The sequence below is a fragment of the Sturnira hondurensis genome, unplaced genomic scaffold, assembly GCF_014824575.4.
Source record: "Sturnira hondurensis isolate 20B ecotype Veracruz unplaced genomic scaffold, ASM1482457v3 Scaffold0006505, whole genome shotgun sequence".
NCBI lineage: Eukaryota > Metazoa > Chordata > Mammalia > Chiroptera > Phyllostomidae > Sturnira > Sturnira hondurensis.
This window is the reverse complement of record NW_028079136.1, coordinates 5,723,221-5,746,197: the sequence shown is the minus strand read 5'-3', so window position 1 is coordinate 5,746,197 and position 22,977 is coordinate 5,723,221. Positions and strand designations below refer to the sequence as shown.

The 22,977-nt window shown below is 51.8% G+C and overlaps 1 protein-coding gene across 1 annotated transcript in view; it reads right to left on the bottom strand.

Moving 5' to 3' along the window:
* The window catches only part of GALNT18 (polypeptide N-acetylgalactosaminyltransferase 18), a 316,738-nt gene that overhangs the window by 1,303 nt on the left and 292,458 nt on the right, over positions 1-22,977 (bottom strand). The window contains exon 10 of the mRNA XM_037050063.1: positions 12,564-12,728. Coding sequence (XP_036905958.1) covers positions 12,564-12,728 — 165 coding nt within the window. The remainder of the gene's footprint in view (positions 1-12,563; positions 12,729-22,977) is intronic.

The following is a 22,977-nucleotide window of genomic DNA, read 5'->3' as shown; positions in this document are numbered from 1 at the left end:
GACACCTCCACCTCTCCCCAGCATCTGATTAGCCACTGATTCCTGTCAATTCCGCCTCCTTCAGGCCTTGTGACTGTGCCCTTACCCCTGGCCCATCGTACTTGCCCTGATTCGGGCCAACATCTTCTGTCCCCTGGACAACCGCTACGAGCCTCCTTGCAGATCCCCCATCCCACTTCCAGAGGCAGGAGGAGTAATTTTTCCCAGTGCACACTTGGCCTTGAAGAGGGAGCCCAAGCTCCACAGCACAGCACTGGCGGCCTTTGTGGCATGGTGCTATTTCTCCCTGGCCTCGTCTCCCTCAACTTTCACACATTCTGCTGCAGCAATACTGAACTCAGCATAGTTTTCTGACCCTACCTGCATCTTCTCAGGATTCCTAGACTGTGAGCAAGCTGCGCCCTGTGCCTGGGGTCCTTCCTTCTCCATGCTTCTGTTGCAGGCTAGGCCATAGTCACTTGAGGCTCAGCTCTGGCTTTGTTTCATCCAGAAGCCTCTCACTGCCCACCCCAGCCCCACCACTCTGTCCTCCAGTCCACCCGGCTGGCAAGGTGCCTTCCACCATGTGCTTTCTCCTGCTCAGCACTAATTGAATGACAGTAAGACTTCTTATTTACAAGTCTTTTCCCCCACTAGACTGAGAGCTCTATGCCTTACCAATTTCTGTCCCCTCAACATCCAGCAAAAAGGTTGCAACACGATAGGTGATCATTAATGTGGGCTGTTACAACCTACATAGGTGAGAAGGGAATCGGTCACAGGACAGGGTGACCATGTTGTGGAGTTCACCCTCAAGTGGCCCTGGCAGGCTGGTGGCAGGGAGAGGGAGGCCCCCACTTCTTAACACTCCGCAGCTCACCCCTAGCTGCATCCCTGCCCATCCCAGGGAACAGCCCACTGGGAGAGGGAGATGGCAAGCCCCTTCTGGAAGTCATTCCATCTACCACCACCATCCCCATGGCAACAGCTGACATCTCAAGAGAACATCAAGACTCAGTTCTCACAACCACCTAGAAAATTGGCAGCATCTGTCGCACTTGGACAGACACCGACTTCCCTGGGACCAGCAGTTCTGTGCCTGTAGCCAGCTCCAAACCTGGCAGGAAGGTGGGCACCAAAGGCATGCACCTGAGTGCTTTCTGAAACATGGTTTGCAGAAGCTTCAATCTGGAAACAGCCCAGACATTCATCAATAGTAGATAAGTAACTTGTAGTGATTCACATAATGGAACACCATACGCCATCAAAAATGAACCCACCAGAGCTCTGCTCAATAAGGACGAATTTTGTAACTGTGATGTTAGCAGAAGAAGCCAGGCAAAACATGTATACATAACCCTACTTCTATAGACTTCCCAGACAGGCAAAATAAGACCACAGTGTGCAAGTCAGAGTGATGTTACCTTTGGGGGGGAGGGGGGGCGCAACAGGAAGCAGGAAGGGGCTTCTGGGTGCTGGCAGGGTGCTGTTTTCTGACCTGGGTGGCGCTTACATGGGTGTTTTCTTTAAATCATTAAGTCGAGTACTTATTTTTGTATATATGTTGGCATGGTTTTGTATGTATGTGTTATTCTTCAGTTTAAAAAAATTAAGAAAAAAGAAAATCCAGCTCCCCAGACGGGACTTCGAGTGGGTGAAGGAGGCAAAGAGTGAGAAGCCAGATGGCAGAGGGGGTCAGGAGTGTGTGTGTGTGTGTGTGTGTGTGTAGGGACCAGGTATGGAATTCCCAATGTCCCGTGTGTAGGAAAGGGCCCTGCGGTTGGCAACCCCCTTCAGAAGCATTCGAGGGAGTACAGAGGTCCCTCTTGCTGTGTCCCCAGCTCAGCACCTCCTCTGAGGAGAGCAGTGACTCACTGCCCCCAGGAGCACAGAGACATCAGGACGAAGGGGAACAGAAAGAGCAAGCCTGTGGTGGAGCCACAGAAAAACCCACAAGCTCGGGCCCTGAGAGGGGACAGGCCAGTGGCCATGGGACAAGGGCTCTGAAAGGACCCTACAGCCTTCATGTTGGAAGACTTGGAAGGCTGACTGTCTTGTTCTCATCTGCAATCTGAGTGGTCTCGGTACTTCAGCCACGGGGCCCTTCAGCTCTGCGTCTCCACCCACAGGGACAAAGCACTGAGCCCCCCGAACCAGCACCTCCTTTCCCAGCTGGCTCCCCCGAGGAGCATTCTCTTCCTCCTGAGTAAGAACATGTCTCAGGGGCATCTGGTCTGGGGCCCAGACCATGCATCAGGTCCCCATACTTGGGTCGGCTCCGGCTTCTCCGCCCCTTCCCTTCCAACAGGGGTTGCTGAGGCCTATGTCCCCCAGCTCTACGCCTTTCTTCCACATTAAACACTCCCAGTTCCTTGTGGAGCAATTCTGTATAATTTTTCCATTCTGGCTGTCCTTTCATTTTGTGTTACTCCGAACCGACCACAGAGCACAGGCCTCTTCATTTCCACTGGACAATAGGCTCTTTCAACGCAGGCAAGGAATCGGCACCTTTGGTGGCCACACCACTGTCCTGAACTGCACAGGGGTGACTGTAGAGGACTGTCTCAAGTTGTCCCCTCAGAAGCTGTGGTCTGTCTTGGTCATCCATCCTGTCCCTCAGAGGCTGGACTTTTGGGCCCAGGGGTATCCCTTGTGACACTGGCTCCAAGCGAGGCCAGCCCATCGCTGCGCCTGGCCCAGGTCTCTGTGGCTTCTATGTGAAAGCTTGCAGCCTCCAGGCCAGAGCACATCTGCTGCCCACCCACAGGCTGGGCCGTGCCACTGGGGCTTCTCTGGTGGGCCTGCAGCCAGCTTCTCTGGACCCTCCCACACCCCGGCCAGCCCAGCGGCATGGCCAGCTGGTGGCATGTCCTACCCCACTATTGGGGGTGGAGCTCATTCACAAGGCCTGCTGGGGTTTCGGCACTTCTGGCGGGGACATGGAAAGGGGACAATGCTAAACCAGGATGCTTCTCCTCTGGTTGTCAGCTGCATGGCCTTGGGCAAGCCACTCCACCCTTATGGTCCCACTAACAGGAGATCATTTCTGTCCTGATTACTGGAGGATGAGCTGAAGGACACATGAGAAATTCCCTTTTCAGAGAGAAAACCACAAGTGGATTTGCGGCTGTTCACAGGGTCAGGGTGGGTACTCCCGAAGAAGTGCCAGCAAGCAGAGGGGCCAGGTTGAGTGCCTGACATTCTGAAGATTCTGGCTGTGCAGAATTTCCTCAGGGGCTGGGCTGGGCCGGGCTGGGCCAGGCCTTGCCAACGGTGAGGCTGCTTCAGCACCCCCTGGGCCATGGAAGCTTGGAGAAGCTGTTCCAAAACAGGAGGCTGCAGCCCCTGCCCCGTTTCCTGCCAGCCACACAGGCACATTCTAAGCCTTTTGCAGGGCACCTTGCCAAAGCCAAGAGAGAGGATGAGGGGCAGAGAAGTAAAGTGTTCCTTTAGGGATTCAACTATGACATTTCCCAGGCCCTGTCCTGGCTCAACCATGCCCTCAGCACCCCAGAGACAGGAAGCACGGTGACCCTGGGGCAGAAACAGCCAGGGTGGCCTCTGGGAAGAATGTGGAAGAAGCGGAATGAGGCCAAGAGCAGGGGGGTTGGGGGGTGGAGGAGACACAGCCTCTGTGAGAGCATCTGGGTCCCAGGGAGGGCGGAGTGTGAGGCCAAGGAGGTTCCGAAAGGGGAACCGTCTGCAATAGAGCAGAGGCCACCTTGGAGGCCTCGATGAGCAGAGCCCTGGCATGCGTCTGGGGACACTTCTGGAGAGAAGCGCCGGGCCACCCTTCAGTGCTAGAGCCCACCAGCCCTGGCGCTGCCTCCCTCCTGTCTGCCTCCTCAGACCTCAGACCTGGACAAACTCAGGGGTCATGCCCTCTCCCTGGGCACTTCCATTACCCACAGTAGGAGAGGAGCCTTCCTCCCCTCCACTCAGTCCCTTCCTGGTAAGTTCAGCACCCTTGGGAGAAGCCTGGCATTGTTACTACCTGTACCTCTACCCGGAGGCTTTGCCCCCAGGATAAACGTAATAACAGAGAGCACTTGTTCACCATGTGCCCAGCGTTGTGTCGGATACTTCACATGCCCAATCTCATGTGTTCCTCACAGTAACCCTGAAAGGTGGAGATGCTAATGGTCGCCATGCTATAGAATTGGAGATGAGGCTCAGAGATGCGTGGCTTAGATATTTACCAAGGATCATGTGCTCAGTAAGTGTGGAGCCAGGCTGGGAGCCCAAAACTTGGCCCCAACCATTTGTTCCTCCCCATGTCTGTCTCAAGGGAGCAGACTAGACTGACCGCTGTTGGTGTCCCAACACCTGGGGTCATCTTGACTAGAGAAGAAGGTCACCTTGATCTCTGAGGGGCTGCGGGGAGCCAGTGTCATCTAGTTCTTTTGACGGCTCTCAGCAGAGACACATTTTATCCATCCATCCATCCATCCATCCATCCATCCATCCATCCATCTTTAATGAGTGCCTACTATGTGCCGGGAACATCAGAGACTAAACAGGAAAGAATCCTTATCTTTGTGGAGACTATCCTAGTGAGGGAGGAAATAGCAAATACTAAAGTCTACAGTGTTAGAAGGTGTTAAGGCTACGCACGAAAATGTAGAGCAGCGCTATGGGCGGTGTGTCTGTGCCCCTAGGATTCATGTTGAAGCCCTGGTCCCCTATGTGATGGTATTTGGGGGTGGGCATCTGGGAGGTACTTAGGCTATGAGGGTGGAGCTCTCGTGAATGGGGTTATGTGAAGAGACACGGTGAGAAGGCTGCCATAGGCAAACCAGGAAGAGGGCTCTCACCAGACAGTGAATATTTTGGCACCTTGATCTTGGACTTTCTAGCCTTCAAAACTGTGAGAAATAAATGTTCGTTGTTTAAGCCACCCAGTCTATGGTTGCTCTGGTAAAGAAGCCTGAATGGACAAAGACAAGCAGGGCAAGCAGAGGGATTGGAAATGGTGGTGAGGCAGGCTGCAAGTATAAGAGGTGGTCAGGGTGGTCCTCATTCAGAAGGTGAGACCTGAGCAAGACATGATGCCCGGTAGCCTAGGGGACATCTGGGGAGAGTCCCAGAGCCCAGAGCAAAGCTCCCATACCAGCAGAGGCCTGGTGTGTTCAGAGAACAGCACAGGAGGCCCCAGTGCGGAGTAGGCATGGGGGAAAGGGTAGGAGAGGAGGCCCAAGAGGCTCTGGGTGGCAAACACAAGGCCTGCGGGCTGAATCCGGCCCTCCACCTTGTTTTATCTGGCCCAGCACCTTGTTTCTACCTGGCAGCAGCACTGAGCTCTCACTTAACTGTTAAGTAGTTACATTTATACAGTCCTAGAATTACATTTGGCCGTTTGAAGGCAACCAGGAGGCTGATGTGGGCCCCGGTGAAAATGAGTTTGACACCCCTGCCTGAGAGGCGAGTGTGGGCAGGTTGTGTGGGGCCTCATAGCCACACAACAAGGATTTTGGCTTTTAACCTGGTGACAGGGCCAGCCAGTACAGAGTAGGGCTGACATGTTAACCAGGTCACCCTGACTGCTGCGCTGAGCACAGAGCATCGGACGGGCAAGGAAGCAGGGACACCTGTTGGCGGGCTCTTGTCCTCACACCCCGGGCCAGCCGGCAGCCTCTGGGCCAGCCCCAGGGCTCTGGGGCCTGAGGCTTGACGCAGAACCCCTGACTGGCCCCGACCCCTGTGGAGGGCACAGTCACTTGGTTTACTAGTCCAGCCATCTAAATTATTTGTGTAATACTTAAAACTACAGGATCTGGAAACATACAATACTTTTAATTAAAGAATTTAAGTAAGGGCAATTAAACCTGGCAGGAGAGATGCTGTGGCACACAGCAAGCTTAATTGGAATGGGAAACAAATTAAATATAGAAACGGCATTAGAAAAATTGAGAGCTGAATGTATAGAATTAAGGAGGCTAATAATAATTCCTAGAGCTGGGTGCCCAGCCTCCAGCCTAGTTGCTGCTCCTTCTGGGCCTCTCTGGAGTGGTGAGTAGAGAGGGAATGGGAGGCGGTATGAGCAGAAGCCAGAACAAGGCACTCTGCTCCTAGCCCTGCCTCTGGCTCTCCCTGGCCATGACCCTGGACTAAGTGGCTGAGCCACTTTGGCCTTCAGTCCTCTCCTTTGTAAAGGGTTCCAGAGCACCGGGGACACTGATTTTGTCTCCACATGGAGCAGTGACCGTGTGAATAGTGGCTCATGGATCCATGGTCTGTCAGCCCCTTGGGCGGAGGCACTGAGGAGCTGACCCTAGATCACACAGCTGTGTTTCCCCAGGTGTGAGCCTGTGGCGGCTGGGGGTGGAGCAGCTAGTGTCAGACTAAGGCACCTGGTTCCTCCCAAAGATGCAGGCTGGGTAGGTGGATTAGACAGAGTTCCTAAAGGGCTTGTTAAGCCATAGGTCACTGGGCCCCACAGTTCTGGTCTAGTAGGCCTCCAGTGAGGCCACAAATGTTTCTCTTTAAATTTCCAGGTTTTGCGGGTGGTCCTGGTCTAGGCACCACACTCTGAGGACCACCAATAGCCACCACCCTGTCTCAGTAAAGGGCTGGGCCCAGCTGATTGCTTGCACTGGCTTCCCTGAGGTGCAGAATTTGGAGTGTCAGGACTGAGCTCAAGCTGGTCTCCCATTTGCAAGCAAGGTGCTCATGAGGAGGTGGTGTGCAGACTGAATCCCACATTGTGAAGATTGCCCTGTTTGCGGCAGGGCTCCTGTTCTGCTATTCTTTCTAATTAGTTTTCCATGGGCAAGTGGTCCGGGGGGCTTTAATCACAGTGGGCTTGGGAGTTTCCAGGTTAAGTAGTTCATAATTAGTAATCAAATACTTCAAAGCATAGGTGGGAATTTAGTGCTGATTACAGAAACCTGAATTAAGCCTTTTTGTAGAGGAGAGTGGTCTTTCGGTGATACGATAATTCCACACCCATTTATTCCATGGGTATGATGGTGTTCACCTTTCTTCAAGGAGTCTTGGGTGCCTGAGGAGATCTGCTTGGGATTTGTGGTGAAGCTCTCTCAGACTGAAGATGGCTCAATGACAATGTCAAGGGGGAAAGAAAAGGTGAAGGGGGGAGGTTGTGAAGACAGCAGAATGGCAGGAGGGGGGTTTGCTGAAGAGGCGGGAATCCAGCCAGTCCCGGCGCATCTGCAGACCGGCTGGGCAGTGACACCGCAGCCCCAGTCCCATGGCAGCCACCCGCTGACTCTCCAGAGCCGAGACAAAGGCCCCAAGAACAAAAGAGCATGGACCCCATATTTGACAGAATTCCCAGATTTGACTTTGGACAAATTATTCAATTTTTCTGTGCCTCAGTTTCCTCATCTGTAGAATGAGGATGATTAAAGTACCTAGGGCACTACCATGGAAATTAAGTACTATTTATGAAGCAGTTATGATACTAATACTACCTGGCACATAGTAAGTACCGCGTAAATGTTCGATATATGCATTTCGAAGTCTCCTCGGGTCTAAGTGGTGGGGAACCGAGCCACCACACCTGGCCCCAGCCCCTGAGCTCTGCGGGGTGAACAGGGGAAAAGGGGAGTGCCAACTGCCGTCAACTAAAAATAACTAGGGAGACATCCAGGGCCTGAACAAGGCCCTGTCAGTCCCTCCCAACTGGACAGTTCCATACTTGCCCCTTCTTATGACACAGAAATGAAAAGCTGTTTTGTTCCAAAGCTGTAATGAAATACTCAACTATGGTCTTTTGTTCTCAGTACAAAAGGTTCTTCAAGTTAGGCTTCCTGATGGAGCTTGGGGATTGGAGTGAGAGAATGTCAAGGACTCCTCCTCCTTGCATGTTGGGAAATTCTTGGGCAGAATTAGTGGTGCTCCCTGGGAAATGTGCTCTGTAAATAGGTTCTGTTTTGTGTGAGTTACTCATCTTGCATCAAATGGTCAAATTACACTCCACAAGTCAGAGCCGATAGTCCCTGGATGGGTGGGCTTGGCTCTGGTCAGTCCTCTTTCGGAAGTCTCCTCATACTCTGGAAAATCTCTCGCTATCCAGGATGTTCCTCATTTAGAAACCTCAGAAAGGCTGCACTGAGAAGGGGGCAGACACACAGCTGAGGTGTGGAGACAGCCCGCCAATGGGAACCCTGATCTGTGTGCCCTTGAACTCCTTGAGGGGTCTTACCAACATTTCCACCAAAGAACCCTGCTGACCATGGGAGTTAGGGCATACCCCAGTCCGGGGCCAGCAGATACAGTCTGAATGCCTGAGGGTCATCAAAGCCTCCTGTTTTATGATATTTGTACAAATTTGTAGTTCCCCCAAATCTGCAGTTACAGGGCGGAGTGCATGTTTATCCTGTAACTTGGAGAACCCCACTTAGTATATGCAGCTGGGATGTATTACCACCTAAAACTTTTCTTCGTAGAACTAGGGATTTTCCAGTTGAGCAGGGCCCTTTGATTATTCTATTGAAATGTCCTTGGAATACTGCAGTACTAGTTTGTTTCTTTTTGGCATGGGTGGATGTGTGCAAGGAAAGTCACTGAAGATTGGGTTTTGTTTGTCTTTGAATCTCCCACAAACTGAGCTCAAGACTTGGCACATCAGTGGCTTTTCATTAATATTTGTGAATTTTAAAATAAGGGACTCCTTCCTCCAGTCAACAGCACATTGGGTGCCTCCTCTTTCCCAGGCTATCATCAGGGGTGGGAGACACTGAAAGTGTCAGTCCTGCCCTCCAGTCTGTTGGCTGACAGAAGACAGGGGCATGGAATGAAATAACAATTCCATAAAGTGGGGTCAAAATGACTCTCATACAAGAAACTCAGCTCATTTTCAAATTCAAGCTGATTTATGAAGGCAGGCCACTCTAGAGGGGCTTCCAGGTACGAGAGCCCTTCTGAGGACTGCTGTCTAACTTCAGCTTGGGATTACAGCCCCCAGGGCTGGTGGGCCCTGCAGGCCACCCCATGCAGCTCCATCTAGAGCTGCAGGCCTTAGATGCCTGCGGAGTGTCTGGACAGCTCTATGAGAAAGCTGTTCTGTAAACTGTCCTTGATTGTCCCCACTGGTCCTCCCTCTGTGCCACACAGGACAAGTCTGCTCTCTCTTGCACAGGGCAGTTCTTCACATTTTGAAGGCGCAGCTCAGGTGCTCCTGATGTCTTCCTGGTCCAACAGTCCCCAATCCTTCAACTACACAGTCAAAGGGATAGTCAGCTTTTAAGGAAACTGGATCTTAGAGGACACCCACCGTAACAGCCTTCCTATGGCAAGAACCCTTTCAGTAATGCCAGCATTTACTGGACCACTCAAAGTAATGGTGGCAGAGGGGAGATTGGGTGTCTCGTGACCACCGAGGGGCAGTCCACTGCTTTGCTTGACAGGCGTCTCACCACAAAGTTCTCTTCCACAATGACTTGATATCTGCTTTGTCCCTCTCTTTCCATTGGCCCAGGGGCCACTGACTAAATGCCCCTTCACTAACCCACGTCAGCAAATTGCAGAATTTCCCGAATCTCAGAATGCAGCGTACTCTCGGAAGATCAAAAGTCTATACCACATGCACATAATTTATAATCCCAGTAGGTAGTTTAGGGAATTCTTTAAACCTGCAGGAGTCACAAGTAGACAAATCAGTGAAGGCAATGCTTACCACTTCTAATGCTAATCAAGTTTCACCATGCGTTGGTGGGGGGAACGTAGGCTGTTCAGAGGCACGGGCATTGCTTGAGAGGGATGACTCGGACTGCCCACAGGCTCTTCTTCAAACCCAGAGCCCGGGGCGGTCAGGATTAATAAGCCTCCCTCATAACTACTTCTGTTTCACCCATCGCTGCTTTCAGTAGACTGTGAAATGTCTCTCAAAGTCCTCCCAACAGCTGCCTGGCTCCACAGGCCCCTGGAGGCCAAGCCACCCTGGTTTCCCAGGGGTAGTGGAACAGCCCCTTAGCTTTCTGGCCATCTGAAGCTTCTTTTCTTCCAACCCCTCCGCAGTCTGCTGCCAGAGGGACTCGGACCCCTCATCGCAGTCACTGCTTAAGAACCTCCCTCAGTTCCTGCCTTCGCTGTTAGAGTGCAGTCCAAACTGAGCGTAGTTTTCAACACCCACCATTATCTGCTCAAATTGACTCCAGTCCGATCTCTCGCTTGCTCCACTGAAAATTCTAAATTCCGCTCACACCAAAACTGGATTTCTATTTCTCAAGTGTGCTCTGCTTTTTCTTGCCTTTGCCCAGGCTGAGCCTCTACATAGAAAGTTCTTCTCTCTTTCTACACATGGGAACTGTCCAACGACTTTCAAGATCCAGATCAAACAAGCCTCAAATGTTCCCTGAGTTCTGCAGACAGAGCCTGTCACACGGGGCTCCCAGAACACTGGCCCCTCCTCATTTTTGCTCTCATCACCGAGTTTGGTTGTGTTTACATGCCCACCAACTCCTCCAGGGCACACAGGCTGTGTCTGATTCATACCTGCACCTGCCTCGCCCAGGCCCTGTGCTCCATAAATGTTTGATGAAAGACCAAAGGAAAGAATGTTCGTTATTGGAAAACCGCTCGTCAGAGCTTTGTGCATCAGGGTTGCCAAGAGATGATCTCGTCAAACGTGGTTTCTGTGTCAGAATAGAGCGCTGCCCTGATTCATCCCCAAGCATTAGAGATTCAAAAGAGCTTCCCAGGGTTAGAGGAAAGGCATGTTATTTGTTAAACAGAAAACCAGGGTATGAGTTGGAACACTATGCAAATGTCTATCTTCTTTGTAGGAGAATGGGGGAGAATCATACTAGATTATTTTGAAATTAATTCAGCCTGAGTGTCTGTAGAGTTTAAATGCAGTCCTCAGGGGAGTAAATAATGCAGAATGTGAAACAGGAAAAGAGATTTGAAATCTCTTTTCAAAAGAAAAAGAGAAAAAGCTCCTCTCAGTCCAACTTCTGTATCAGGAAATTCTAGTTGGTAGGATCCCCACGTAATTTCAAAGATGAAGACCTGTTGCAAGAAAATCCGCCCGAGCACCTGACTGTAATCATTTCAGAGTCCCCCAGCTTCCTCTGGCTTTATCAATAGTAGCTCCTAACCAATGTGGGCTTGGGGACAGATTTTTGGTGGCTTGATAAATATTAATGATTTTGCCTAAAACAAAAATTTCACATATGTTAATTTTAAGATATCAGGTAAGAGTAGATGTTCTGGATTTACAAATAGGGATTTAAAAATGCTCTTTCCAAACAGTTTCCTTGCTAGAAGGATTAAAGATGTGGCTGCCAAAGTACTCTGGGAGTTTAATTAGATAGATGCCTAAGTGGCCGATGGCTGCCCCGTCCCCAGGGCTCCACATGCCAACATGGCCCGAGTCATTGGTCACTGTGTCCCTTCAGGCAGGAGTCATGTGTGGCTGCCTTTTCAATGCCGTATGCTGAGATGAGGGGAGGAAGGAGCTGGATTTGGGGGTGTCTGTTTCAAGAACACGCATCTTAGTGGAATGTTCCTTTCTCTGTCCCCATGAGGGATAGAGAGACGAGATGAAGGCCAGCTAGGGCAGCAATGCATCCAGACCTGCCCAGGTGAGCGGAATCACCACAGCCCATGGCCCTGGGGCATGTGTGGGGAGGCCGTCTGTCTGTCTGTCTGTGAGGGCTGGAGAGGAGACAGATAGGCCTGCCTGGGTGGCTGGGGTACTGAAGCAGCCTGGGTTCAGATGCAGCCAGCCTGCTGGAACTCCAGCCCCACCGCTCTCAGGCTGTGTGATGGTGCCCAGGTCATTTACTCTCACTGTGTCATCTTTGAGATGGAGTTGCCATGCTTGTCAACATCAGACTGCACGAGGCTGGACACAGGGGGGCCAAGGCCTCACACATGGAGCTTTATTTCCCTGGTGATGCCACAGCCCCTGGGAGGAGCCAGGCCTCTGAAGGGGCCAGGGATCTTGCTTTAGTTCAAGAACATGTGTATCCAGGGGACACAAAGTCCCCACAGCAGCAGGTGCCTGGCTGGGCCTTGACCTCCAAGAGCTATTCTAGGAAATCCCTGGTCCTCTCCCCGCCTCCTCTCCCACTGTATTGAAGCAGACTACCCTCCACAAAATGACCTAGAAACACTGCCCTGGGTGGAAACCTGCCCCTAGAGCGACCCCTACTGGGAGGAAGGAAGGGAGGTCATGGATCAGACGTGACCCAGCACTGTCTACACCTGGGACACTGGGGCTTCAGCTCCTGAGAAGGGGCTTGTGGAGAAGAAATTTGAGGTTTTAAAGCCAGAGAAACCCAAGTTTAAATCCCAGCCCCGACCCTTGCTGTGTGACTTTGTACAGGCGACTCCCCACTCTGAGCCTGTTTCCTTCTATCTAGAAATTAAATAAAAGTGATAATAAACCAGTAACAACAATATAATAACCTCCCTCAGAGCCCATATTAGGAGTCCATGAGCTAATGTATGTGAAACCCCTGGCGTGTAGTAAGTGCTCCGTAAACCCCGAGAACTGGCTGGAGTCACAGCCTTCCTGTAGCCACGGTACCCCTCTCCTCCCACACCCTTCCTGGCCCGGGCAGCCCCTCTCCCCACCATCTTCCCTCTTGTTCTTCCCGGGGGCTCTGGGCTGTTACCTGAGAGAACTGCCAGTGCAGCTTCATTCTCTTGGCTTTGGCATAGCTGCACTCGATGAGCCGCGGCCGGCTGTTGACGTCCACCAGGCACCGGTTGTCATCGTCGTCGACCGTGGGGCTGAGGATGCCCACGTGGATCTGCTGGCCGCTCGTGTAGTACACGTTCTGGGGGGCGGGAGAATGGGATTAATTGCAAATGACCAGAGAGGCGGGGAGGGTAAGCTGGGCTTCTCCCCAAGCGGCTGCTGAAGAGATCAGAATCCAGAGGTCTTCAGATATTTTCTATTGCAATGGACAAGAGGAAACCCGTGTACATTACGATCCGGTATAGCATCGGGTCCACATGTGTTACTAAAACAAATTTTTCAAGAAATGAAATTTAGACTCCCTATATGCAACGCACTCTACTTCCTATTCTATTCTTCCATTGAAAGGCATTGGTTAAAACCTTTTAAATTGATTTTACCACCCATTCTTTAAAAATTACTTCTTGAATCCATTCTCTACAGGCTTGCTGACTTCCTCCCTCCATAAATTGTTTCTGTAAGATACTGTGAATGGCCAGGAGCTATAGAGCAAAAGACCTGGGCCACAATTCTAGGAAGTTCAGAGTCTTGTGGGATGGGAGATATATAACAGGACACTTCCATCCGTTCTAAGACTATAGAGTAGGGGTTGGAAAACTTCTCCTTGAAGGGCCAGATAGCAGATACTTTCTGGCTTTGAGAGGTCCCTAAGAGCCCCGGTTTCAATGATTTGCTAAGACTCACAGGCCTCAGCATATGGTTGTACTCATGGCTGTGATTCGTTACAGTGAAAGGGTACAAACCAGATCAGTGACGGGAAAAGGCACGTGGGGCAAAGTCTGGGGAAACCAGGTGTAAGCTCCTGCAAGGGTCCTCTCCCAGGGGCTGCACAGGATGCACAGAACTCCCCCGGCAAGGAGCCGAGTCAGCCTGTGGGAAGTGCTGTTACAGACTCAGCACCCATAGTTTCTATTGGGGGTTCGTCACGTAGGCAGCCTCTGCCTGGTACGTTACAAAAATTCCAGACTTCCAGAAGGAAAGCAGGTATTGTTTGTACAGTCAGTTTAGGTCCAGTGAGCCACTCTTATCAGCGTGGGGATGGTGGGAACTCTCCTAAAATCTGAGTTCCCAGATGTCAGTCAAGGGCTGACCTTGTAAGCAGGCCCTTCCAAGGAGGCCAGTCCCTGCTGTGTTGACTGTTTTCTGCACGAAGGACCAGATAGTCTCTACCAACCCCACTCTGCCCATGTAGCATGAACAAAGCCACAGGTAACACATTGAGGAATGACTGCATTCCAGGAATGTTTTATTTGCAAAAATGGGGGCTGTCTCATGGCTGTAGTTTGCTGGCCCCGGTGTAGAGGAAAGCCACGTGACTCTTGGCCTCCAAAGTCTCCAGTCACTTCCCTGAGTGCTGGTTCCCGACAGGGCTCTACGTGTGCAGTCACACGGCTCTGTGAGCCCTTTCTCGGCACTCCTAAAGGAAGTAGCGCCCCACCCGTGATCAGACCTCTGGGCAAATCAAGATCCCACATTCTTTTGCTTTAGGATAGAATTCAGGATAGGCCCTCCTATTATCTTGATCTACTGAAAAATTCTCACTGGTAAACATTTGGGATTCATTCCAAACGGCAAAACTAAGTATTTCTTGCTTTAGTAAAAGAAGGCGGCTGACACTGACCCTCAAACATGGGCATAAGAGGGGTCGTGGGGTGAGAGGGCAGCGTACTTGAGGAGGGTGAGTAGGGGGCGGTTCTGCAGGGCCAAGGTCTTCCTGATGCTTAGAAGGCCAGGGAAGAGGTGGAGAGACAGGCAGCGTCACTTCAGACCTTAGAACATAAGCCAGGGTGTAAGTCAAGGTACTAACAGGAAACAGATGGTACACTCAACATAGGGGAACCACCAAGGACGTACTAAAGACACAATTGTCAATGCTGCAGGTAGGGGTAAGGTCCCACAGGGATAATAGAGTTCCCTGAGGATGGTGCCATGGAGCCATTACCACTCCGAGGCCCAAAGGTATGAGAGGAGAGAGCAGCTGCTGGAACCTGTAAAGGAAAAGTTACATATTGATAGAGAAGGTTGACTATCAGTGAGAAGATTCAGGGAGGGAGCTTTGGGAGTAATGGTGAGTGGTGGTAAATAAATACCCCGATGCAACCTCCCATCCCCGCTCCATCCTTCCGCTGGACCAGCCCACTGGCAGAACCCATCTGGAAGCCAGAGAACACAGGAGCCCACTGAAACGTCCACAGAGTCAGCCTCACAGGGTGGAAGGAGAAGGGTGGAGAGCGGGTCTAGCGGGACAGACGGAGACCCTCATTACAGTGAGGGTCTGCTCTATAAGGTAACCTTACAAATGATCAGGTTTGGTGAGTCCACAGAAATAGACGATGGAACTGCTCAAGTTGACTGGTCCTTCCCATAGATCACAGTGACAAAGGTTCTGAGCAGCGGCCACATGCAGAACACCTGGCTTCAGTGTGGAAATGTGACCAGAACACAGGGGCCAGGGGAGATGATTCGACACCTAAACTGGGTGAGAAGTGGGCTTTGCCTCAGCCTCCTGAGACCATTGTCGTGTGGCCTGGATTTCTAGTTGACCACCAAGGAAAGCCAATGACCTGCTGTGGCTTCCAGTTCACTGGAGCTGAGGGGGAGTTTGATAACTGATAAGGTTTAGGAAATTCAACAGATGCAGTTAAGCATCTCCTCCATCCACTCACCCACCCATTCAACAACAAATAATCTCTAACTTGGTTCTTAGAGATGAGAAAGCTATGATCCTGTCTGGAGGATCCAACAGCCAAGTTGGGAAAACTAACATTTCAGGAAACGATGGCCCGAATCACACTAGCATAAGAACCGTCTCTGCTTCTTCCACTTGCCTCCCCCGGCTCTTGTTACTTGGAGGACAGAAATGAAAACTCAGCACCTCCAGAAAGCCTTCCTCAATGTGCAAGCCTCCGCCTGCCACCTGGGCTCCCTCCCAGAGATGTACAGCTATTTCTGCCCTTGGGTTAAATGCACCACACTCCCCCCTGGGGACAGAGTGTAGCTCTTAATCACCTTGCATGCCAGGACCCAGATTTCCTGAGGCTCAGGGGCAAGGCAAGGACAGTCAGGGAGCCCGTCACGGCTGCCCTTTCCTTCATCCCTGTCCTGTGGTTTCCAGTGCAGGATCCACAGACACAAGGGGCCACCCAGGTAATAGCTGAAATCAGTTGTCCCCGTTTAGTGGCTCTGAAGCGCCAGGGGGAGACACTTGAGAGATGAGTGCACTTACTATCTGGTACAGCTGTCATCCGAGCTGTTTACTGTTCTGGTGTCTGGGAAAATCATAATAGGACAGACAGTTGTTTGTTATTTACAGAGCCAACAACGAAGTGCATTTTGAGTGGTGCAACTGCAAAACCAGCCAATCACAGGGAGGTTCAACAGAGCTTCTCCGGGTGTCACCTGGACACCTCAGAAGCCCAGCCAGTAGTGGACTGAATCAATTAATGGTCCAAACACAAGAGAGAGAGAACGGGTAAGTACCACATGCCCCACTGGAGTGCCTGTGGGCCCAGCAAGCACAGCTGTGCTTTCTGAGCGATGGGAGCCTGGAAGATTCGAGGAAGAAATGACTCAGACTGTGGTCATCAACAGGGGGCAGCTTTGCCACCCAGGGGCTATCTGACCCTGTCTGGAAACAAGTTTGGTTGTCGTGATGGGAGCAGGGAACGGGCTGCTACTGGCATCTATGGGGTAGAGGTCAGGGACGCTGCCCACATCCTGCAGAGCACAGGTTGGCCCCCACAACAAAGAATTACCCAGTCTAAAGTGTCGGCACAGCTGAGGCTGCGAATGCTGACTTAGACTGCTAGCAATGAAAGCTGAAATACTTTTAGGTCTTACTCTCTGTCAGATTTAAAATAATGTATATGCTTTATGCCAGTGAATCCTAAGAATAACTATGAGACAGGGGCTATTATTCTTACCCCCATCTTGCAGATGAGGAAACTGAGGTGCAGAGGTAACTTGTCCAATGTCACACAGGTGGAGAACAGCTGACAGGCAGAGGCAGTTCGACTCTAGAGCCACGCATGACCTCTCACCTCACTCGCCTCCCTCCCTTGGGTCACTCCAGGTCCAGCGGCCAGGCCGGAGAGAAAGAGGCTGGAGGCTGGCTTGGAAGCTTCCCCGAGATCCCTTCGAGCCACGAGGGCAGCCTGGACTAAGGCAGTAGCAAAGGACTGGAGGGGACATTACTGAACGGCCCATAACACAAGATGGTACAGAGTGCTGAGGGTGACATCCCTCCTGTAACTCGCATCGGAGGCGGAGGACGAAATGTTAGTCTGTCTGTAGGTATTTTACAACCTCCCCCCGCCCCCCGCCAGGCACAGCAACGACATCCCGACCACAAAGCTCCTCCTCAGCTGCAAATGATGGATTCCACTCATTCTCCACATGGCCCAGAAAGCTAGGTAGGGTTATAGACCCCAGCTTCGTGTTTCATTCCTATGCTTACAGGAGAAAGACAAAAATCACAGGTGAGGTGAAAGAACAAACGCATCTGATCTCAGGTCTCACTGGTGGCATTTTCCTCTCCCCCAGACTGGGGACAGAAGTAAGGGGTAATAGCTAAGCTGCACAGCCTGCGAGAGAGCCAGCCCACAGCGCCAACTCAAGCACACTTCTGCCCTCAGGGCCACAGAGCCTGGGCCAGGCAAAGACCGCCCCCCCCCCCCCCTNCCCCCCCCCCCCCCCCCCCCGGGCTGGAGGTTCCCCTTGCTCTGTCACTTTATCTCCAGGACGAGCAATGGTCCCTGTGCTGCGGGATGAAGGTGGTCCACCTGTGAGGTGTCCTCAGCATCCCGTCTCTTCCAGGCAGGCATGGAGACGGGTCTGCCTCTCTCAGAGACCGAGGACAGGACTTGCCCTCACAGGTATCAAACATCACCTCCCTGATGGGATGAAACTGCCTCAGGAGGGGGAGGGGGAGAGGAAAACACACATATTTTCGTATGCCTGTACACCAGGCCCTCTGCTTGGTACCTCCCATGCCTGTGGTCACCTTCCAGTTTTGAGGCTAGAAAACTGAGGCTAAGAGAGTTTAAAAACCTCACCAGGTGCACATGTAGACGGCTGCCCTCTCCCCTACTGCCCTGGGGGAGGTTCCAGGGGAGGCTGAGTCCCCGGCAATTCAGGGCATGCATCCCACTCCCTGGGTCCCCAGTCCACGGCAGGTCCTTCCCTCAGCCTGGGCTGGAGCTGGGGCACCACCTCCAACCAAGTCCCAAACCGGCTCAGGCCCAGGAGCATGGCTCCCTCAGAACCATTCTGAACTCACTCGTCCCTCAGAACCAGCAACAGAACCACCACAGCCATTTCCATCAGGTTGTTCGCACTGAGCCCTGGGAGCTCCAAGAACTGGGTTCAGGGGCCCCTGAGGGGGTCAGGTCTGGGAGGACCCGGCCTGGTGGATGGGGTTTAGGGCCCTCTCCCAGCCCAATCTAGGAAGATCTGTCTTTCTTACGTTTGGTTTTCACATAGCATTTCGGTCAAACACATGGTTACAAAGAGTGAGAAGGCAATGAGAAAGGTTTAAAAAGTGTGGAAAGCACTGTGCTAAAACAGAGGCGTTCCTCCGGGGCGGGGAACCTTAAGGCTGAGTAAACCTCCATTCTTAGCTTCTGCTCCACCAACGGAATTTGTAAATGCTCAGACGAATAGCTCTAACTTCCTGCTTCCCACCAGCTCTCTTGCATTCTTTAATCAGACCAATTGACCTACTTTTCCATCATCCCATCCCTCTTCTATCCAGACTTCCATAGCCCCTTCAGGATGCCTTTGCCCCTCTGGAAACTCTGGAGCCAGAGCTGTCCCCAGGCTGAGCCAGCCCTGGATGAAAGAATCGTGGAATGGGCAGAGGGAGCGGGCAGGGGGGCCTCCCAGACAAGCCAGGCACGTGGAGCAAAATGGGGCTGGTTAAATAACTTGATAATAGAAACATTTCAAGATGCAACTGAGGTACCAGTTCTCTCCCACACACCCGGCATGTAGATTTTGAGGAGCTTTATTTTCCCCATTAAGTGCCGTTTCCTTGGCAACACTGCCAGCCTCTGCTGTGGGGGCCCTTGAAGAGGGAGGCATCTTGGAGATGGTGTTAGGGGTCCTCTTGCTAGAGCACAGAGGGGCACTGGTGGTCTTCAGCTAAAACCTTCCTCAGCCTGGAGAGCGGTGAGGAGGGTGCAAGGGAGAGTCACCGTGGGACACTCTTTGTAAGAGGTTCTAGAACCTAGCACACGGGAGAAACAACTCTGTTTGGAGGGTGCTTTCATGAGCAAAGTGACCCAGGGTGACCCCGCATCCTCATGGTGACTTCTTTGCATACTCAGAAGGCATCTGTGTCCTAGGGGACTGTTACAGTCCACAGAGCTGTAGAAGCCCAACTCTCTGAGGAAGGGACACAGTCTAGGGGTCAAAAATCACACATAATGGGGTGATTATAGTGTCAAAATAGGGGGCAATGGCAAAAAATAGGGGAAAGGCCAACCTGTGGGCTGGACCACTGCAATGGGGTGGGCTTCCTGGAGGAGGGGACGTGTGCTGGACCTTGGAAGAGAAGAAAGATGAGTGAACAAATGAAGTGGGGGAGGACAGAGCAATCAACAAGACAGTCCTCAATGCAACGCTCTGCGCCTTGCCTGCACACTGGGATCATCCAGAGAGCCTCAATGCCCACAAATCACAGTCTCGGCAGGTGGGGCCTAGACATGGGCTTCTGCTTCAGGTGGTTCCATTGTGCAGCCAGGTTAGACACCAGCTGTATGAAGGAGACACAGAGCAGCTGAGGGAGGAATGCAGAGACAGCACCGAGACCTCCCAGGTTCCAAGCCTCCCTCTGATTTTCGGGAGATGGCTGGATCCCCTATTTGCAGGGGCTTTGTTTTTATAACTCTGATGAGGGTGGCCAGGAGGTTGAAGAGCACTGCTGGTTAGGGCAATGGTCCTCAAAATGTGGTCTCAGCATCACCTAGGAACTTGTTAGACATGTACATTTTTGCACCCAATTCTGCAGACCAACTGGATCAGAAACTCTGACAGCAGGGACCAGGAACCTGTGTTTTAACAAGCCCTCCAGGTGAGTCTGATGGGGGTGAACATCTGAGAACCACTGGTCTAGGACAAGGGTGGCCGCTGGGAATAGAGAGAACTTGAGCTTCCAAGTTGGGCAGGTCTCCACCCTTACCTCCTGGCCGGGAAGTCACTCTGAGTTTTGGTTTCCTGATCCATAAAACACAGCTGTGCGGACTGAATATTGATAGCTCCTACTCTGGCCACAGGAACTGCGGGGCAAGAACAAGGCAGCAGGGACAGAGGCATTCATTGGAGGGCAGCAGAAACCCTGGTGAGGGCCCAGCTGCCCTGCCTCCTCAGCCCTGATCTCTGTGACCTCAAACCTCATCCTGAGTTTGATTGGCCTGGAGGCCTGTGGGAACAGCTGGGGCGGGGTGGGGGGGAGGGAGGGGGCAAGAGCATGGTGGGGGGTAGGTGGAGAAAGAGCAGAGAGCCTTGCTTTGTGAAATTTTGTTAGAGTGGTGGCTGTGACATCCATACTACATTTTGCCATGTCTAATGCGCAATTTCCTTTTTGGCCCAAATTTTTGAGGGGGAAAAAAAAGGATGCTCATTATACATGGGTAGTGCCTGAAATACCTTGTATTTGTTCTTGTGTTTTGTAATTATTTGTTACATGAAGTGTCTTGTACCATAATACATTCAAAAATAAATGCTAAAACTCCTTTATAATACAAAGACCAAGTCTCTAAATGTAAGTAAATAAAAAATTGCATTAAAAAATGAAAACAAAAGACTTTTCCCTGGATGTTTGAGCCCACAACGTGGGTGTGCATTGTACACGGGTGTGCATTGTACACGGGTGTGCGTTTACAGGGCAAAACACGGAATGTGCTAGAAATGGGCTCTTTGTGCTCGTCACCAACAATGAGCACCGCGGGGCCCCTCCGCAGTGGGGTGGGCTGATTTAAGGGTTTGGGCACCGGTCATTAGCCCCTCGACACAGAGGTTAGTTCCCTTGCTCAGGGCCCCAGGGCACTGATGCTAAATCAGGAATAAAGGGTGGCCCTTTCCAAAATGATCTTACGCTCACTAACCACAGAACCAGGTAGACATAGGGACCGGAAACATCGATAGGGGTTCTGCTGGCTGTAGCTCCGAAGGAGCAGGAACGTGGAAGCCAGGTCCCTAGCACAGAGTGGAAGCCCATTTCCCTGGAGAGGGGGGAACAGGCTAGGCTTAGCACAGGGGCTGGAGAGAGATTCGTAACTGGCACTCAGCCCATGGTGAGCAGTTGATCCGGTTTAATCCAGCAAATGCTCCTCTGTGCCCTCTAGGGTATAGGCCTGAGCTGGGCATGGGGGAGCAGAGAGGAGGCAGACATACCCTCCTTGGAGAAGCTCTCAGTGTGGTGGGGAGACAGTCATGCTGAAGGGTGAAGGGAACAGCCTCGTGGCAGGCTGATAGCAGACTGTGCAGGTGGGAAAGCAGGGGGAAGATGAGGCTGGGGCTGAAGAGTCGGGACAGCAGGAAGCCAGAGGCATGACTGACTTCATGTCCACTGTCCCTCTGCTTATCAGCACATCTGAGGGGTGCTCAGAATCTTCTGAGTCAAAAGCATTCAAGGGTCTTGGAAAGCAAACTTGGCCTAGAAGTGACTTGGGCCACTTCTGCAGGCCAGTCTGGAAGAGCTGAGTTGTGGGCCTGCAGGGAGGCAGGAAGACCAGCAGTGCTTGGACCAAGGAACTCTCTTTGAACAGAACACAATAGAAAAGGCTAAGCTAGGCTTGATTTCGGTCCCCCACCGCGCACCTGAGCTGGGCAGCTGGGGAGGCAGCTGCTCGGCACTCTTGCCAGGCAGGGGGGAGCCAGATTCATAGCTGCTTGTCTCTGTGTGTCCTTGCTTCATTCTAGGCCTTGTGCCCATAGCACAGGTGTCAGCCATCTCCCTATCACTGGCTGGGGGGGTTGTATGCAGCCCAAACTGTCTGATCAGCAACCCTAATCTGCCACCTTGCTGTGTTTCCTCTTCCTGTGTCATGCTGAGCTCCTGGTGTCCCCTTGATCCAATGTTTCCCTGGAAGCCCCTCTGTCCCAGGAGGGAGCCAGGTGACAGGAGTCATCCTGGGCTTCCTGCATGGAAACTGAGGTTTGATGAGTAGTGAATTACCACTGAGAGACCAGAAACAAACCAGATATGAGGGCTGCAGGATTCTTGATGCTGAGAGTTTTATTTGCTTTCTTATAATAGCGTTTTGGACTCACTCTTGCCATAAGGGTAGGCATGTTTCACAGGCTGGCCAGTCAGAGAAGCCCCTTGCCTTGACCCAGGGGTTGCTTCTAGAATGGGAATGTGATCCAGTCTGGGTCAATAAAAGTCTTTCCCGAGATTTTCTGTTAGTAGGATCACGTTGGAAGGCTCTGAGCCCAGTGCTACCTGCTGCCTTCTTCCTCAGGTAAATCAGGGAAGCTCCTGAACCAGAGCCAGATACGGACTGGTCAGTTACATGAGATGATAAAATTTCTTTTGCGTTTAAATTGGGTTGAGTTGGGATTCTGTCACGTACAAACAAGAGTCTTGACTGATACAAAACATACAGGAGACATTTCCAGAACGCCAGAGGGGGTGAGGCAAAATGTTCATTAAGTCACATAGTCCAGTGGTCCTTATCCACAGGGTGAGTGTAGGTGTTGTGTGTGTGTATAAGGTTTATTCATTCATTATGACGAAGCAAGTCACTTGTTTTAATAATAAAGTACTGAATTTATAAATGTCTCCCCTTTTTTTTTTACGAGATAAGGAAATGTCTCACTCACTTGCACGTCAGCGTGCTTTCTTCAGTGGGAGAAGACCTAGTGAGCCTGGAGGTTCACACAGCCTTAGTAGCCCCTGGGAGTGGGCTGAGTATGTGACTATCACCCAGCATTTGGGTAGAAGTAGAGAAGATGAAAACTGCAGAGAAAGCTTGAGTTATGGGGAGATAAGGTCACCGTGGGGCAGGATAAGAACGAATGCCCTGGACTGGGGTCACAGGCTGAGCCCTGTTCTTCTGTAGCCTCCTGCATCTGTCTGTAGGGAGCAATGCTTCCAGCTGCTTCGCCTGGGCCTTTGCCCTCACCTGGGTCTGCTGCTGTGGCTGCCCCTCCCCGTTCCTCCTGGTCTTGGCCTGCACTCCTGAGGATCAGCCTGGCTGCCTGACATGGGTGCTTGTCTTCGTAGCTCCCTCCAGCAGAGCCCTCTGACACAGACAGGGGCTATAAGCAAAGGCTGCTTCCGACAGAAACATGCTGCTGAGGGAGAGACTGCAGAGGAGGCCCAA